The sequence below is a fragment of the Centrocercus urophasianus genome, unplaced genomic scaffold, assembly GCF_019232065.1.
Source record: "Centrocercus urophasianus isolate 14NV4802_14NV808 unplaced genomic scaffold, USGS_Curo_1.0 seq_14, whole genome shotgun sequence".
Classification (NCBI taxonomy): Eukaryota; Metazoa; Chordata; class Aves; order Galliformes; family Phasianidae; genus Centrocercus; species Centrocercus urophasianus.
This window is the reverse complement of record NW_024884586.1, coordinates 16033492-16046125: the sequence shown is the minus strand read 5'-3', so window position 1 is coordinate 16046125 and position 12634 is coordinate 16033492. Positions and strand designations below refer to the sequence as shown.

The following is a 12634-nucleotide window of genomic DNA, read 5'->3' as shown; positions in this document are numbered from 1 at the left end:
TTTTGAGTGCTATCATTCTCACCCGCACATGAATGTTGGGCTGAACCGCAATCCGTGGAAGTCTTTGTAATATTTGCAGCCAATAAAAGAAAACTTTGTCTCAGCAGAGACTTTATTCAGATTCTTACCCAAGGGATTACAGTGCCAACAGAGAGGGGTAGGAGGAAGTGGTCTTAATTCCATCTTTTACCAATAGTACGTTATGGTTACAGGTGGGGATTTCCTGTACAGTAAAGGAAGCCAATGCTCATAAGAACAATCTCCTTCTTTATGCTTGGTGATGACACAGCAATAAGCAAACTCCCAGATTGTTACCACTCCTCTAGGAGAAGTGCCGAATAACGCAACCTACTTGGGGTCAGCTCTGGAATCTGTCTGCTGTAAATATTTCTCCCAGCCTCTCCAGCAGTAGCAACACAGGAACGTTTAAGTGGAGACATCCCTGGAGTACAGACAGCGCAAATCTAACTCTGTGACTGACAATGGCAGTAACACGTAGTCTCCCAGGCAGTTAAAACTTACCGTCTGTGCCAAGGAGGTTGTCCTCCATATGCTGTAGGATTTGTGGACGGGTTCCAAGCTAAAAGAGCCACTTGCTGTGGTTTGGGCCTCAAACACAAGCAGCTTATCATCAAGGGGATCACAGTAATAGCATTTAGTCCATCTGAAATCTAAGATGCATCAGTTCAGCTTTAATAGTGCTATCTAAAAGACCAGGCCTGTACTTCCTCTGTGCAGATGGGCTCTTTACTGGATGTTGTGAGCTTGTAGTAATTGGGACTGGTGCTGAGGGTGGTGGGTACCTCTGAGCTGCGCAGCAGAACACCATCACTGCCTGTCCTATTACTGGGGCTGTTCTTCCCCATTAGGCCAGGACAAACTGCAGGTTAGTGAGCAGCACTTTGATGCCACTTGTGACTGTTACAACAGAGGTGGCTGGGTTAAGTTTAAAAGTATTTGCATCGCCCTTTTTATAGCGGTCTCGAAAAACGTAGATGCTGCCATTGCAGCTGGCAATCTTCCAGAGGGATGGTACTGAGCTCCAGGCATCTGGCAAGCACAGCCGGGTGAAGCTATCCAGTAAGGGATTATAGCAAAGCAGCGAATCCCCCTCAGCTACAATGAACACCACATCCTTGTGTACAGCAGCATGCATGCGCCCTGCAAAAGGCAGTACGTATGGCTTCACGTGGCATTTCTCTGTGTTGGTATCGTAGCACTGAATAAGCCGAGACGGCTTGGTGAAGAAGTCCAAATCATTTTCCTCCCCGCCCAGCAGGTAAATTACACCATTAAGATTTACACCTGCAGCCCCAGAGACAGCCACTTCCAACTGGCTGGTCTCTGTCCAGACATTGTCTCGTACTTTGTAATATATGACAGCATTAGAGAGAGTGTCTTGCAGAGTTTTGCCCCCCAGGGAGTATATTGCATCCTTGCTTGGCACGGAGACAAGAGTGTGCTGGAGCCGGTCACGGGGCAGAGGGGCACACCATTCCCAGTCTATAGTTGCATTGTTGCATTTCCACATGCGGCGTGGAATGGAGCCACCAACAACGTATAGGTCACTGCCATGCTTGCAGGCTGCTGTGATCTGGTGACACAAGCTGTTCTGACCACTCACACTGATGGAGTCATCATCAGCACAATGCAGAGAGACAGCGAGTGAATGTGTTCGCGATGACTCCTTTCCAATCAGGTAGATGTGAACATTTTCTCCAATCACCTAAGAAATGAGGAATTTGTCAGTCTTAGTAGAACTAGGCCTGTTTACACGAACATCAGTGATGCCCGAGACTGATTTTTATCAGCATTTCGGAACCCACCTACGAGCCTGAGGCATGCACTCTGCTTGCCAAGCCATGCTACCCTAGAGCATGCACATATATCTGACATAGTAAAGTTATCAACAGACTTCAACGGAATCTTTGTGGCTGCAGTTGAGTGAAGGGATGGTGCCATTGCTGATGGAGTAACTATTACAAAGAGAATGCCAAACTAAAATTTCTCAATGGTCTTTCAAACAACTGAGCATCTGCTAAAGGGAGTTACTTGTGGCAATGCTCTAACCACCAGTGAAAGCTACCTCAGGTTAAAATTAAAAAAAAAAAAGCTGTCAGTGGGGCTGCTAGTTATAACAATGAAAGTATTCCTTATGCAAACACAATGAACTTCAATGGCATTTGTGTTGTAACTTTCAATCGCACCTGTGGGCAGAATATACCCTGCCTTGAGAAGTGCAGAATTACTAAACAGCCTAGAAAAAAAGGTCTTTTTATACCTTCAGACTTGATCGCAGAGTCTCTGAAAAGCCTGCACGCTCCTCCTTGTTGAAGTTGATCCAGGTTTCTATGGCAGCTGTTGGATTCTGAGAACATGGAACACCATCTGTGGTTTGGGGACAGAAAGAAATTTATGGTATCTAGACATAGGTACCAAAGAACATCTTTTCCTGCAACTCCTTCACCCCCTCCCACAACAAGCCTTAACTTCTAGAGAAAGGAAAAGGAAAAAAAAATACAGAGGTTTATACATTTGGGCAGGCATGATCAGTAATGCCAGCCTAGCAACTACAATGAAGTTTCCTTGTTCAAGTAGCAGGAGATAGAGCTGGCAAATCTAAAGCATTTTACATAGATTTGGACAAGAACTTACGTATAAGAGGAAGAGAGCAGGGAAGAGGCTCTATGTTGTTTTGTGACTGTGAAAAGCATTATCTTAATTAAGCATTTAGGCACAAAAATTCTCTTATTTAAAATTCTCAGCATTTGCATTTCTTGAATCACTGACTGGTCCTAGAAACTCATCAAGCAAAGGTCATCTGCAGGAACTGTTCAGTCTTGAGGGTCAGCTCTCTGACAGCATACAGAGAACATCTCTGTCACTGCTATCCTGTTAACATTTGGAAATCCCCTGTGAGCTGCTATAGCTTTCTTCAGCAGTGTGACACTGAGCGTAACAGACTGCATCAGATTTCTACCAGTTTCCAGGCATAACTGAAGGTTTGTTTCGCTGCGGACTACTGCATCATCACCATCAATATAGTACTTAGAAAGTATCTCCTTGTAGTCTGAAAGTCAGCTAGCTGCTCTAACACTCACTATTAAGTCTGCGTTCATCAAGAGGATTCCCTTTTAAAGGCTCCTCTCACTTTGCAATTTGCTCTCACAACAAACCCTGAATTCAGCCATGCTGAATGCATCCTACAAATTCCAACTAAATCTTTTTCTCCCCACTGAAAGGATTGAGGAAAAGGGAGGAAGAAAAGCAGGTAATTTTACTCTATTCAACAGTAAAAAAAAGCATTTCTGTGAGCTATCTGTTGGATGTAGTGGTTAAATGACATGGGAAAAAAATTCTTAAGCAATTATTTTACTTCAGGACCACAAACACTAAAGGTCATAGTCCTTTGAACTATGATTACTATGTGAAATCATTATAAGGAAGGGTTAAAGGGTGATCGACCTCTATAGCTTTACTTCAGAACTTCAGTATTTTGTTTTTAATGAAGTCACAACTTAGTCTAAAAATTGTAGCTAGGGATAGTTACCAAAACTGCCCTACTTTTATCATCATTTTTGAGCTCTCGGTACATATTCTGAACTGGTATTTGACTCTGAATTCCTTTAACTGCAAAATAAATACTGCAGTACTGCATTGCAACATGTGTGAAGACTCAACTTTAGAGGATACTTTAAGTCTTACCAGACAGATTTGTTAGTATTTCAAAGAAGCCAATCATGGTAGGTGTATTGTTGTATCAGCACACAAAACATTGACACACAAAGTATATTATTTTACTTGTTTACAGAGTTATTTTCTAAATAAAGCAAGAAAGAGATAATCTCTGAGGATCCAAGTCCAACACATTTGAATGTATGAGCTTCTTTTCTGTTCCTGCTTCCTCTAACAGTGATATGCAACTGTACAAAAATTGAGTAGTGACTGAAGCATCAGGAAAAAGCTTTAATGTACTGCCTGTACCTATGAGGGCAGCAGAGAATCTTTAAGGACTGATGTCGAATGAAGTAAGTTGTTACTGTGCTGACACATCCTTCACAACACTAAGTCACTGCATCCATTACATTTACATTACAGGTAATTACTGTATTACCTAAGATGTTACAATGCCTCTGTGTCAGTCAGCTGAGTGTCTAGCCTTAATAATCCTAGTAATTATATAAAATTGTTAATAACACTAACAGAATCTAGAAACATGGCCTGTGTGTTCAAGCCTTACAAATGTTGACTTGTTGCACTGTAATGTTAAATGACAAAGAATTAAAACAAAAACATGCTCATAAGATGTTTATTTTGTAAGGCTTACTGGTTTTATTTTTAATGCAAACAAAAATAAACGATGTTGAACGTTACTAAGTGATGTTTAAAAACCTGGAATACTTTCAGTCTGTTGACTCAGAAACTGCTGAGAATTAGCAGCATTCTCTACATCTCTTTTTTTATAGCATAGATCCTTCATTTCCACTGACAGTTTATGGTGGAATTTTTTTCTGATGAAATTATCCAGACTGTTTTGCATTGCTTAGCTAAGCCTCTGAATAGACAGTGATTATGAAAGCTTGTATCTTTCCATCTGTTTTATGCCTGCTAGACTCTCAGACTCAAAGTCTCTTCCCATATGCAGGTCATGGCTGGCCTCCAGAACTCCTTACCTGTAAGGATGTCTGTCAGTAGGCGAAGAGGTAGGTGCAGGAACTCTTCCGTGTCTTGCAGCTGAGACAAATGTGACTTTGCACAGTGTTTGGCAGCCGTGTAGAGCTCCATGTCACTGTGCTGGTCTGCCAGCCACATCACCTGCAGACAGTTCCTGACCTGCACCGTACGGGCCAGAAAACGGGAACATTCTTCAAAAAGGGCAGTCAGCTGGTACATATCTGCCACTTCATAGGTTTCCTGCAACTCCTCGGCCCTCAGCTTTACAGTCCCATGGTAAATATAGTCCACAAGGAGCTGAAAGACACTCTCGCTAATGTCCTGCAGCTCTATCACCCGGTTGTGAGCCTCCTTCAGGTTAGAAGTGAACATGGAACGAAAAAAGCAGCTCTGAGCTGAGAGGACCAAACGGTGCAGCTGGAATTCTTTGCCTTCCACTGATATTGTAACGTCAGCAAAAAGCTCATCCTCCAAACATAATTTCATAATTCCCTGGGCCACGCGGCCTGAGTGCGAGCGGTCAGTGAAGGTGTAGTTAACAAAGTAGTTCTCTTCAGCAGAGGAGCCTCCAGTCTCTTCTGATGAGTCCATGGTGCCACACAGATCAGACCTCCAGCAATCTGTGAAATCACAATTATTATAAGGCTTTCTCCCTCCACTAACAAGATTATGCAATCCTTCAGGATACAGGGAAAACCAAGCGTGTCGGTAAGCAGCCAGCATATTTCAGAGACTGAACATAAATAGCACAGCCAGAAGCTTCTGCTGGAGTTTCAGAAACTAAAACAACTGAAACAAATTAGAAGTTGGCATGATTAAAATTGTAATATATACCAAACTTCCAGTGAGCACAGCATCCCAGCAGAATCAGAAAATTTGCATATCTTTCCACAACTCATTTCACTGACACAAAGAAATACCTGCAAAGCCAGGGAAAGTGACACTACTGCAGCTGGGCTAGGTGGGACAGAAAGGGGTTAAAGTATTGTACTGCAAAGAGCAGAGTTAATTAACATCCAAAAACAATGTGATGAAATTTTTGCAGTGCACCACGTAATGTGATTTTGTTTTCACCAAAAAGTCTGCCAGACACAACCACCAGTCCTTCAAGCTAACTACATGAGGTAACTGATGGCCACGTTGTGTGGCCACAGATTTTCAGCATGCAAAATAACTTGCTACATGCTTTTAGTCACTGTTCCCCAAGTGACAAGGAAAACTCAGTCTGCAATACTGCTGAGTAGGCACCGGAGACAACTGGGAGTGTTCTGGGTTGAAGAAGCTTCAGACCCAGCTAAGGATTGCTGTGGGAAGGAGGCTTTTCTTTAACACAGCTCCTGGCAGCATTAAGAACAAACAGAGGCCTGCTTGCATTTCCTCTAGTTCTACACCTCAACTATCCAAGTATGGTGACTGAAAGCAAAACTGAACATGACTTCCAATACATAGTTTCTCAAATACATGACTTCTCTGCAGGAGGTTAATGGTTACTTTCCCATGCCTTCAAACACGCATGTTCCTGCAGCAGCTCTGCTGGTGCAGGACAGCTCCTAATTCCTCACTCAGGCTTTGCTCACTGGTGGCAGTTCCTCCACCTCACTGGCTGGACAGGTCCCGCCATCCCGAACGGTCCGTCTTAAGCACGACCTCTTTGTTCTACGGCATTCTCGGACTGAATCACCATCCATTATGCTGTGCGAGACCGAGGAAACGACCCAGAACCCCTCAGCCCCAAGCTCCCAGCTTTAGCAGGTACGAGCCCGTCCCGCAGAGCTCCTAGTCCGGCACCCAACAGCCGCAGCCCCAAAACCCACGTCACGAGCGGCTGCCCACAGCCCACGCAGATCCCGAGGGCTGGGGCCGAGTCACGGGGAAGCGTCAGCAACGGCTACAGACCACGACGAAGGACGTAGGATTTACAGCAGACGCCTCAGAAAACAAACGGGAAGGCCGATCCTCGGAAAGCTGATGGGCACGCAGCGCACAGGACGGCCTCCAGGCGGTGAGCGCGGCGCTGCGGCACTCCGCACCCGAGCCCCCCCGCCTTCCCCTCCGCGCAGCGCAGCGCAGCAGGCCCCAGCCCCACTCCGCCCGGCGCGACACCCACCTGCGGCGCCTCCCTTCATGCCGCCGCCCCGGAGCCTCCCTCCACCTTCGCCTTCGCCGCCCCGGGGTGCCCCAGCGGCTCCCCTGCGCCCCTCACCCTGCGCCAGGCGCCGCCAGGCACTCGCCACTTCCGGCATCCACCCGGAAGCGCCGCCGAGAAGTCCCCGCGCGCTTCCGGCTCCCGGGGGAAGCTTGGTGGCGGCGAGTTCTTCCGCTTCCGGTCCGTGCCCTTGCCCGTCCGTGCGGCGGGATGTTGGCGGCGGCGGCGCGGGGCCTGGTGCGGGCCGCGCGGCGAGGTGAGGATGGGCGGGCGGCGTTCGGTGGCAACTCGGGGCGCCTCGACCCTCACGCGTGTCCATTCTGTCCTCAGCTGGTGCGGGCCCGGCAGCGGCAGCGGCGGCGCAGACCCGGCTGGCGGGAGGCTCAGCCGCGGAGACGCGCCGTAAGTGAAGCGGGAAGTGCGACGGGAGGGGCCTTTTGTTTTCGGAGGGCTTCGTTCGCGTTGTCCCGGATCCGAGCGCGGTTAGCGGCTTCCCGGGAACTGAGATGTTGGGCAGGAAGGTGAGGGTGCCGGTGGCCGTGCGCGCTGCGGGTGCCCTCCTGTCTCTTCTTTCTGGCCACGCTAACGTGATTGTGGCTCCTCGTCTAGGCTGGAAAAGAACTACGAAACCACCAAGCCCGACCATCTGTCTGGCCTTTTGAGCCCCACCACTAAGCCACGTCCTGCACTGCCACATCTGCACATGTCTGAGATACCCCCAGGGATGAGGTCTCCACTGCCTCCCTGGCAGCCCGCTCCAATGCCCAACCCCCCCTTCCATGAGCAAGTTCTTCCTCGTACCCAATCTAAACCTCCTCTGCTGCAACTTGAGGCTCTTTTCTCACATGTTATTACTTATCACACAAGAAAGGTGATCGCCAACATTCCTCTCAGGTAGCTCAGAGGAGGTCTCCCCTCAGCTGTCTGTTCCCCAGATGTTATTTTTGTGACAGTGAACTCTGCACTGCGCTATGCACGTATTGTATATTTAGCTTCAGGTTTACCATAAGTAAGCTCTGTAGGATGCCTGAATCTGCCTGGCTTCTGAAAGAGCTACTCAGAGATTGAGAGTGATTAAAGGGATTTTTAAGGACGTGATGAATGTTGCTGCTCTTTCTGTGGCTTGCCCTGCTGTAATCTGTTGTTCTCCATAGCTACTGTCAGACCAAAAAATGAAGTAGAACAGAAGCAGCTCTGTGCATTTGGGGAGTATGTGGCTGAGATCCTGCCCAAGTATATCCAGCAAGCACAGGTAGGTGCTGCTCAAGAAATTGTTCTTGCTGGGAGGCAAGGGACCGCATGAACACACTGCTTCTTGTTAGATGTCAAAAGTTGTTGTGTGGGAGGGAGCTTGTCAGAATTACACAAAAATTACAACTGCTGTTGAGCCACTTTCTCTGATGTCATTGTGTCTGCTGTACCATATGCTCTCTTTGTATGATGTCCTGCTGGATTCTGTGCAGTGTTCGCTTTTACTAGCATGTGTGCTAGTTCCCTTTACATTCTTTTCATCAGGTGACCTGTTTCAATGAGTTGGAGCTTTTGATCCATCCAGATGGGATTATTCCAGTTCTGACCTTCCTCCGAGATCATACTAATGCTCAGTTCAAGTCCTTGGCTGACTTGACTGCTGTTGATGTCCCATCTCGGCAGTACCGCTTCGAGGTAAGAACTGCTCTAAGACATCAAACTCGCAGAGTTTCACAAGTGCTAATGGCTGTGGGTGCTGTTGCAGCTAGAACTGCATTTTTTACTTCACAAAAATAAAAGTCCATTCTGAAGTGCAGGGTTTGTTTAACCAGTTGATTATGGAAGTAGTAGTAGAACTGATACTGCATGAATTCCTAGCTTGGCTTTCCTGTTCTGTTCTAGAACAAGCTAGAAGTCTTTTTGCAGGGAGTGGTAGTAGTGGTTGGTTTTCTGCTTGTTTGTTTTGCTTTGTTTTTACAAAAATGTCCAGAGCCTTCTTTCTGCTAAATACATACTGGTACTCTTCCTTATTCTGCCTGGGTCCATCTGCTGCTGTTGACACAGCCAATCATGATTTGCCCTAAAATTCCACCAGTCTTCTTCTCCTTAACAATTTTCTAAAAAAAGGACAAACTTCATTAGTTTTAAAAACATCTTCTGACATCAGGACCTATTTGAAGGAGTTTAGATACTCAGCATATTGTCTTCTCACCTACTACTAGAAAGCTCTGTTCAATTTATTGTAGTTTACCCTAGGAAAAGGTACAGTGTAAAAGCAGAAAATTCTGGGTCACTGGTTGTAGGAGGCTGCCTCCTTATTGATGAAGGAGATGTCCTTCTTCCTTTGTCCAATTTGGGCAGATCATCCTTCAAATGGGAGAAGCGATGTGGTTTAATTCCCAGCAAGTTACAAGGATAAGGAAAAGTAGCTAATTTATTTTTCCTCTTTTGTTTATCTTGTGGTAACAAATTTATGTTCCAATTGGATCACTGAATACTGAGAGTAATTGGTAGCCATTTTCTTTGTGACAGTCTATTGTCTTGTGTTTTCATTCCTCCAGTATTCTCTTTCTTTAAGATTTAGTATTCCTCTTTACTCAACTGTTTTTTAACAACTGACATTTTATAAATCCCACATACTTTTTGTTACACTTCTAAGAAAGAGATAATGTATTGGAGCCTCAGTTACAGTGCCTTTCAGTGCACAGCTCCTAAGAGCTGAACATGATTTTGCTGAAAAGGAATATTTGAAATAGGCTTAATGTATCTTTGCTCAGCCTGTCTTGTATTGCTTAGAGACCTTCAAAGTCCATACAAGCCCAATGCCTTCTTGTATTCTGCTTCAGATTGTTTACAATCTCCTGTCTCTGCGATTCAACAGTCGGATCCGTGTGAAAACATACACTGATGAGCTGACACCTATTGATTCAGCAGTGTCTGTGCACAAAGCAGCAAACTGGTATGAAAGAGAGGTGAGTGCCAGCGTATTTGGGAGCAGTCTCTTTTGAGGGGGGCTGTGTTTTCCTGATAAAACTTGGTACTTAGGGCACTGAGAAAGAAAGAAGTGTTTCACTGGCTTCCTCTTCTGAATAGGAGGAAAAAAAGGTGCTTGGTTTGTTTTTGTTTAGTTCTTTTATGACTTGCACTGGTAGTACACAAAACCAGGCAAGTAACTGAAATTCTGTGGATATAATAATAAAGTATTTGTTCAAAGTAAGAGGAGCCTTTGTTAGCAGGACTTGTTTGTTTTCATGGTTGGAGTGACCCTTTCCAGGTGAGGTGGGGAGTCGTGGACGTGCTAGAAAGGTTAGAATGGAGACAGACTGTCTAATTCAACTTGTCTCCCTTTCATTTAGGTTTGGGACATGTATGGTGTTTTCTTTGCCAACCATCCTGATCTAAGGAGAATCCTCACAGACTACGGGTTTGAAGGCCATCCTTTCCGGAAGGACTTTCCACTCTCTGGTTATGTAGAGGTAGGAGATGCATTCGTGTCTGCAGTTATAAAATCTCTCTAATATTCTTATCTGAGTTTCAATGCAGAGATGCGATTGCTTTATAATCTTTCATCTAAAAGGCAGCTAAAGACATTTATCTGGTGTGCATTCTAGCAAGCTGTACATATCCCCAGCATTTGAAGTCATCATATATATCATCTGCAATAAGGCAGCCTAAAGATAGGAACACTGAGCAATTTTAACGTGCAGTGTGCCACAGACACTTCTTGGACAGAGAAAGTGCTTCTGCTTTTAGCATGAAACTTTCTCCTGAAAAGCTATTTATGCCTATGGAAGTAAATGACAAAACAGATCCTTCTGCACCTGGAACTCTGCTTTGTGGAATTTTAGTTTTAGATTTAAGTTACAGATCTAGAGTTCAACTGATTTCATCAATCATTTACTATTGTGTGCTAAATCACGAGTGAAATGAGTGTATCTGGTTATCTGCTTAGTTTCAAAGTATCTGTTTTCACAGAAGCATTTGTATTTAGTGCAGTTCTGAGGCTGAGCTGAGTCTCAAGAGACAGTGAGGTTCTGCAGGCAGCAGGTGGTTTTAAGAAAATAGAAATAGTGCAGTCCTCTAAGTGATGAGCAGACAGCAGATTTGGAGATCTGGATTGACATAATAAGGACAAATCAGTCCAATCTAGTATTCACCTACCCTTGCCCTGTGTTCCAAATATTATGCTAAGAAGCACAACTGAAACCAAACAAGCTGACATGATGGCAATTCACAGATACTCATGAGAGTAGTACCCACGTACAGTGGTGTGGATAGACCACCTTACTGCAGTGACTCAGGAGAAGTTCCTTTGCCACATGGCAAACTAAAGATATTATTCCACGTAAACTTTGTGTGGACTGTAGGCTAGGTACTCCTGATTCAGAGTGGCCACACACCTTAGGTGCGTGGTAGCAGAAAGGAGGGTATTTTTGGAGAGTACAGAGGTCCCAGTGTCATCTGGAGGTCTCCTCTTTGTGAAGTAGGAGAACTGAAGCTGTGGCAGAGGCCTGTGCTTTATCCCATCCACGGCATAAAAACCAAGGGCTACTTGTAGCGGAGGCTGATCTTGGTCATAACCATTTCCATCCAGTGGCAGAGGTGACGCTGGGGGCTGTATGAAAATGATTGTCCTTTGCTCTGCTCTAGGTGCGGTATGACGATGAAGTGAAACGCGTAGTGGCAGAACCTGTGGAACTATCTCAGGAATTCCGCAAGTTTGATCTGAATAGCCCTTGGGAGGCATTTCCTGCTTATCGTGCGCCTCCAGAACCCCTGAAAATAGAACCTGGAGCCAAGAAGGAAGATGCGAAATAGCAGCAGAATGGAATGGGTGCATGGCACCATCCTTTCTGTTCAAATGTAATATTTATAGTAATAAAAGTTGTTATGAGACTCTTGCCTGTCACGATCACATAAACTGTTGTTTTCAACCTAGATGAAAAACTAAGGATGAAGTATGTTAATTTACAGTCCTGATGATCTAACTTTGAGCTCTAAGATCCTAGGTTTGTCTTTTTTGCTTGGAAATTGAATGGAGTTGCTTTAGATATGCTACTTTTGTTAGCTGTCCCTGGAAGTGTAAGTCATAACCTGAGCATTTACTAGTGCAAACTTCAGGAGACTTCTGAGATGGCTGTGCAGCTTCAATAAGAGGAATGTCTCAGCTCTACAATGGGCTCTGGGAAGACCATAGATGCAGCAAACACAGAGAGCTCGTGTATGTTCATGATTCTAAACCAACTGTTATTAGGACAACACAAGAAGCACTTAAATTCAGACCATAAAGACTGGAAATAGCTGCACTGTCTCTGGAACTTGGTCTGTGTTCTGCTGGCAGGTAACCTCTCACATGCTACTGCATACCAGCTTTTCGTTCAGGGTTCAGCAGCCTTTACTTTTTCTGGCTTCTTCAGACTGTGGTTTTCCCTGCAGCCAAAATATTTCTCTTCCCTTGTCTTGTAGAAGAAAGTGTGTGCATCTTTGTCACCTTTCCAATTATTCTCAGCTCTGTGACATAATAGCATTACCACGATCTTTGCTGTTGTGGAAAATCTCAGCTCTCAAAAAAAAAAAAAAAAAAAATTGTAGCTTTTGTCCACACACCAGCTGTTGGTATTACATCACAGCAGTCATCAATTAATAATATCTATTGTTCATAGTCCAGAAAATACATAACATTTCTGCACCAGAAAGCTGACTGACCTCATTAAACTCTCAAATATATTGTGTAAGAATTTCATGAAGTAATTCACAAACTGTTTGCAGAGATTATCTGACTCATCCCAGTACCACTTCAGGGCTTTTAAAATTCTTAGATCACTAAACAAGGTGAGGCTGGAT

At 44.9% G+C, this 12634-nt stretch overlaps 2 protein-coding genes across 3 annotated transcripts; one reads left to right on the top strand and one right to left on the bottom strand.

The window, feature by feature from the left end:
- Window positions 1–67: 67 nt before the first annotated feature.
- Window positions 68–6941, bottom strand: KBTBD4 (kelch repeat and BTB domain containing 4). Of its 2 annotated transcripts, none has more exons than XM_042814803.1 (4): window positions 6878–6941; window positions 4674–5294; window positions 2282–2388; window positions 68–1726 (listed from the first exon to the last, which is right to left on the bottom strand). In XM_042814803.1, the coding sequence occupies exons 1-4, from the start codon at window positions 6915–6917 to the stop codon at window positions 866–868; spliced, it is 1629 nt and encodes a 542-aa protein (XP_042670737.1). In that variant the 5' UTR covers window positions 6918–6941; the 3' UTR covers window positions 68–865. The 2 variants fall into 2 exon arrangements, with proteins under 2 accessions (XP_042670737.1, XP_042670738.1); XM_042814804.1 differs by lacking the exon at window positions 6878–6941 and adding an exon at window positions 6782–6861.
- An 89-nt stretch (window positions 6942–7030) lies between these two features.
- Window positions 7031–11686, top strand: NDUFS3 (NADH:ubiquinone oxidoreductase core subunit S3). Its single transcript, XM_042813170.1, has 7 exons — window positions 7031–7076; window positions 7151–7222; window positions 7975–8072; window positions 8336–8485; window positions 9637–9762; window positions 10147–10266; window positions 11441–11686. Exons 1-7 carry the CDS (start codon window positions 7031–7033, stop codon window positions 11606–11608), a joined length of 780 nt encoding a protein of 259 aa, XP_042669104.1. The 3' UTR covers window positions 11609–11686.
- The last annotated feature ends 948 nt before the right edge of the window (window positions 11687–12634 follow it).

Bases quoted from the DNA above. Each gene is read 5' to 3' on its own strand.
- KBTBD4 (XM_042814803.1), bottom strand. From the start codon at position 6,917: ATGCCGGAAGTGGCGAGTGCCTGGCGGCGCCTGGCGCAGG. The intron at 5,295-6,877 runs GTGAGGGGCGCA...GTGATTTCACAG, and splicing joins CTGGCGGCGCCTGGCGCAGG to ATTGCTGGAGGTCTGATCTG. The intron at 2,389-4,673 runs GTAAGGAGTTCT...CCCAAACCACAG, and splicing joins ACTGACAGACATCCTTACAG to ATGGTGTTCCATGTTCTCAG.
- NDUFS3 (XM_042813170.1), top strand. From the start codon at position 7,031: ATGTTGGCGGCGGCGGCGCGGGGCCTGGTGCGGGCCGCGCGGCGAG. The intron at 8,486-9,636 runs GTAAGAACTGCT...ATTCTGCTTCAG, and splicing joins CTCGGCAGTACCGCTTCGAG to ATTGTTTACAATCTCCTGTC. The intron at 10,267-11,440 runs GTAGGAGATGCA...GCTCTGCTCTAG, and splicing joins CACTCTCTGGTTATGTAGAG to GTGCGGTATGACGATGAAGT.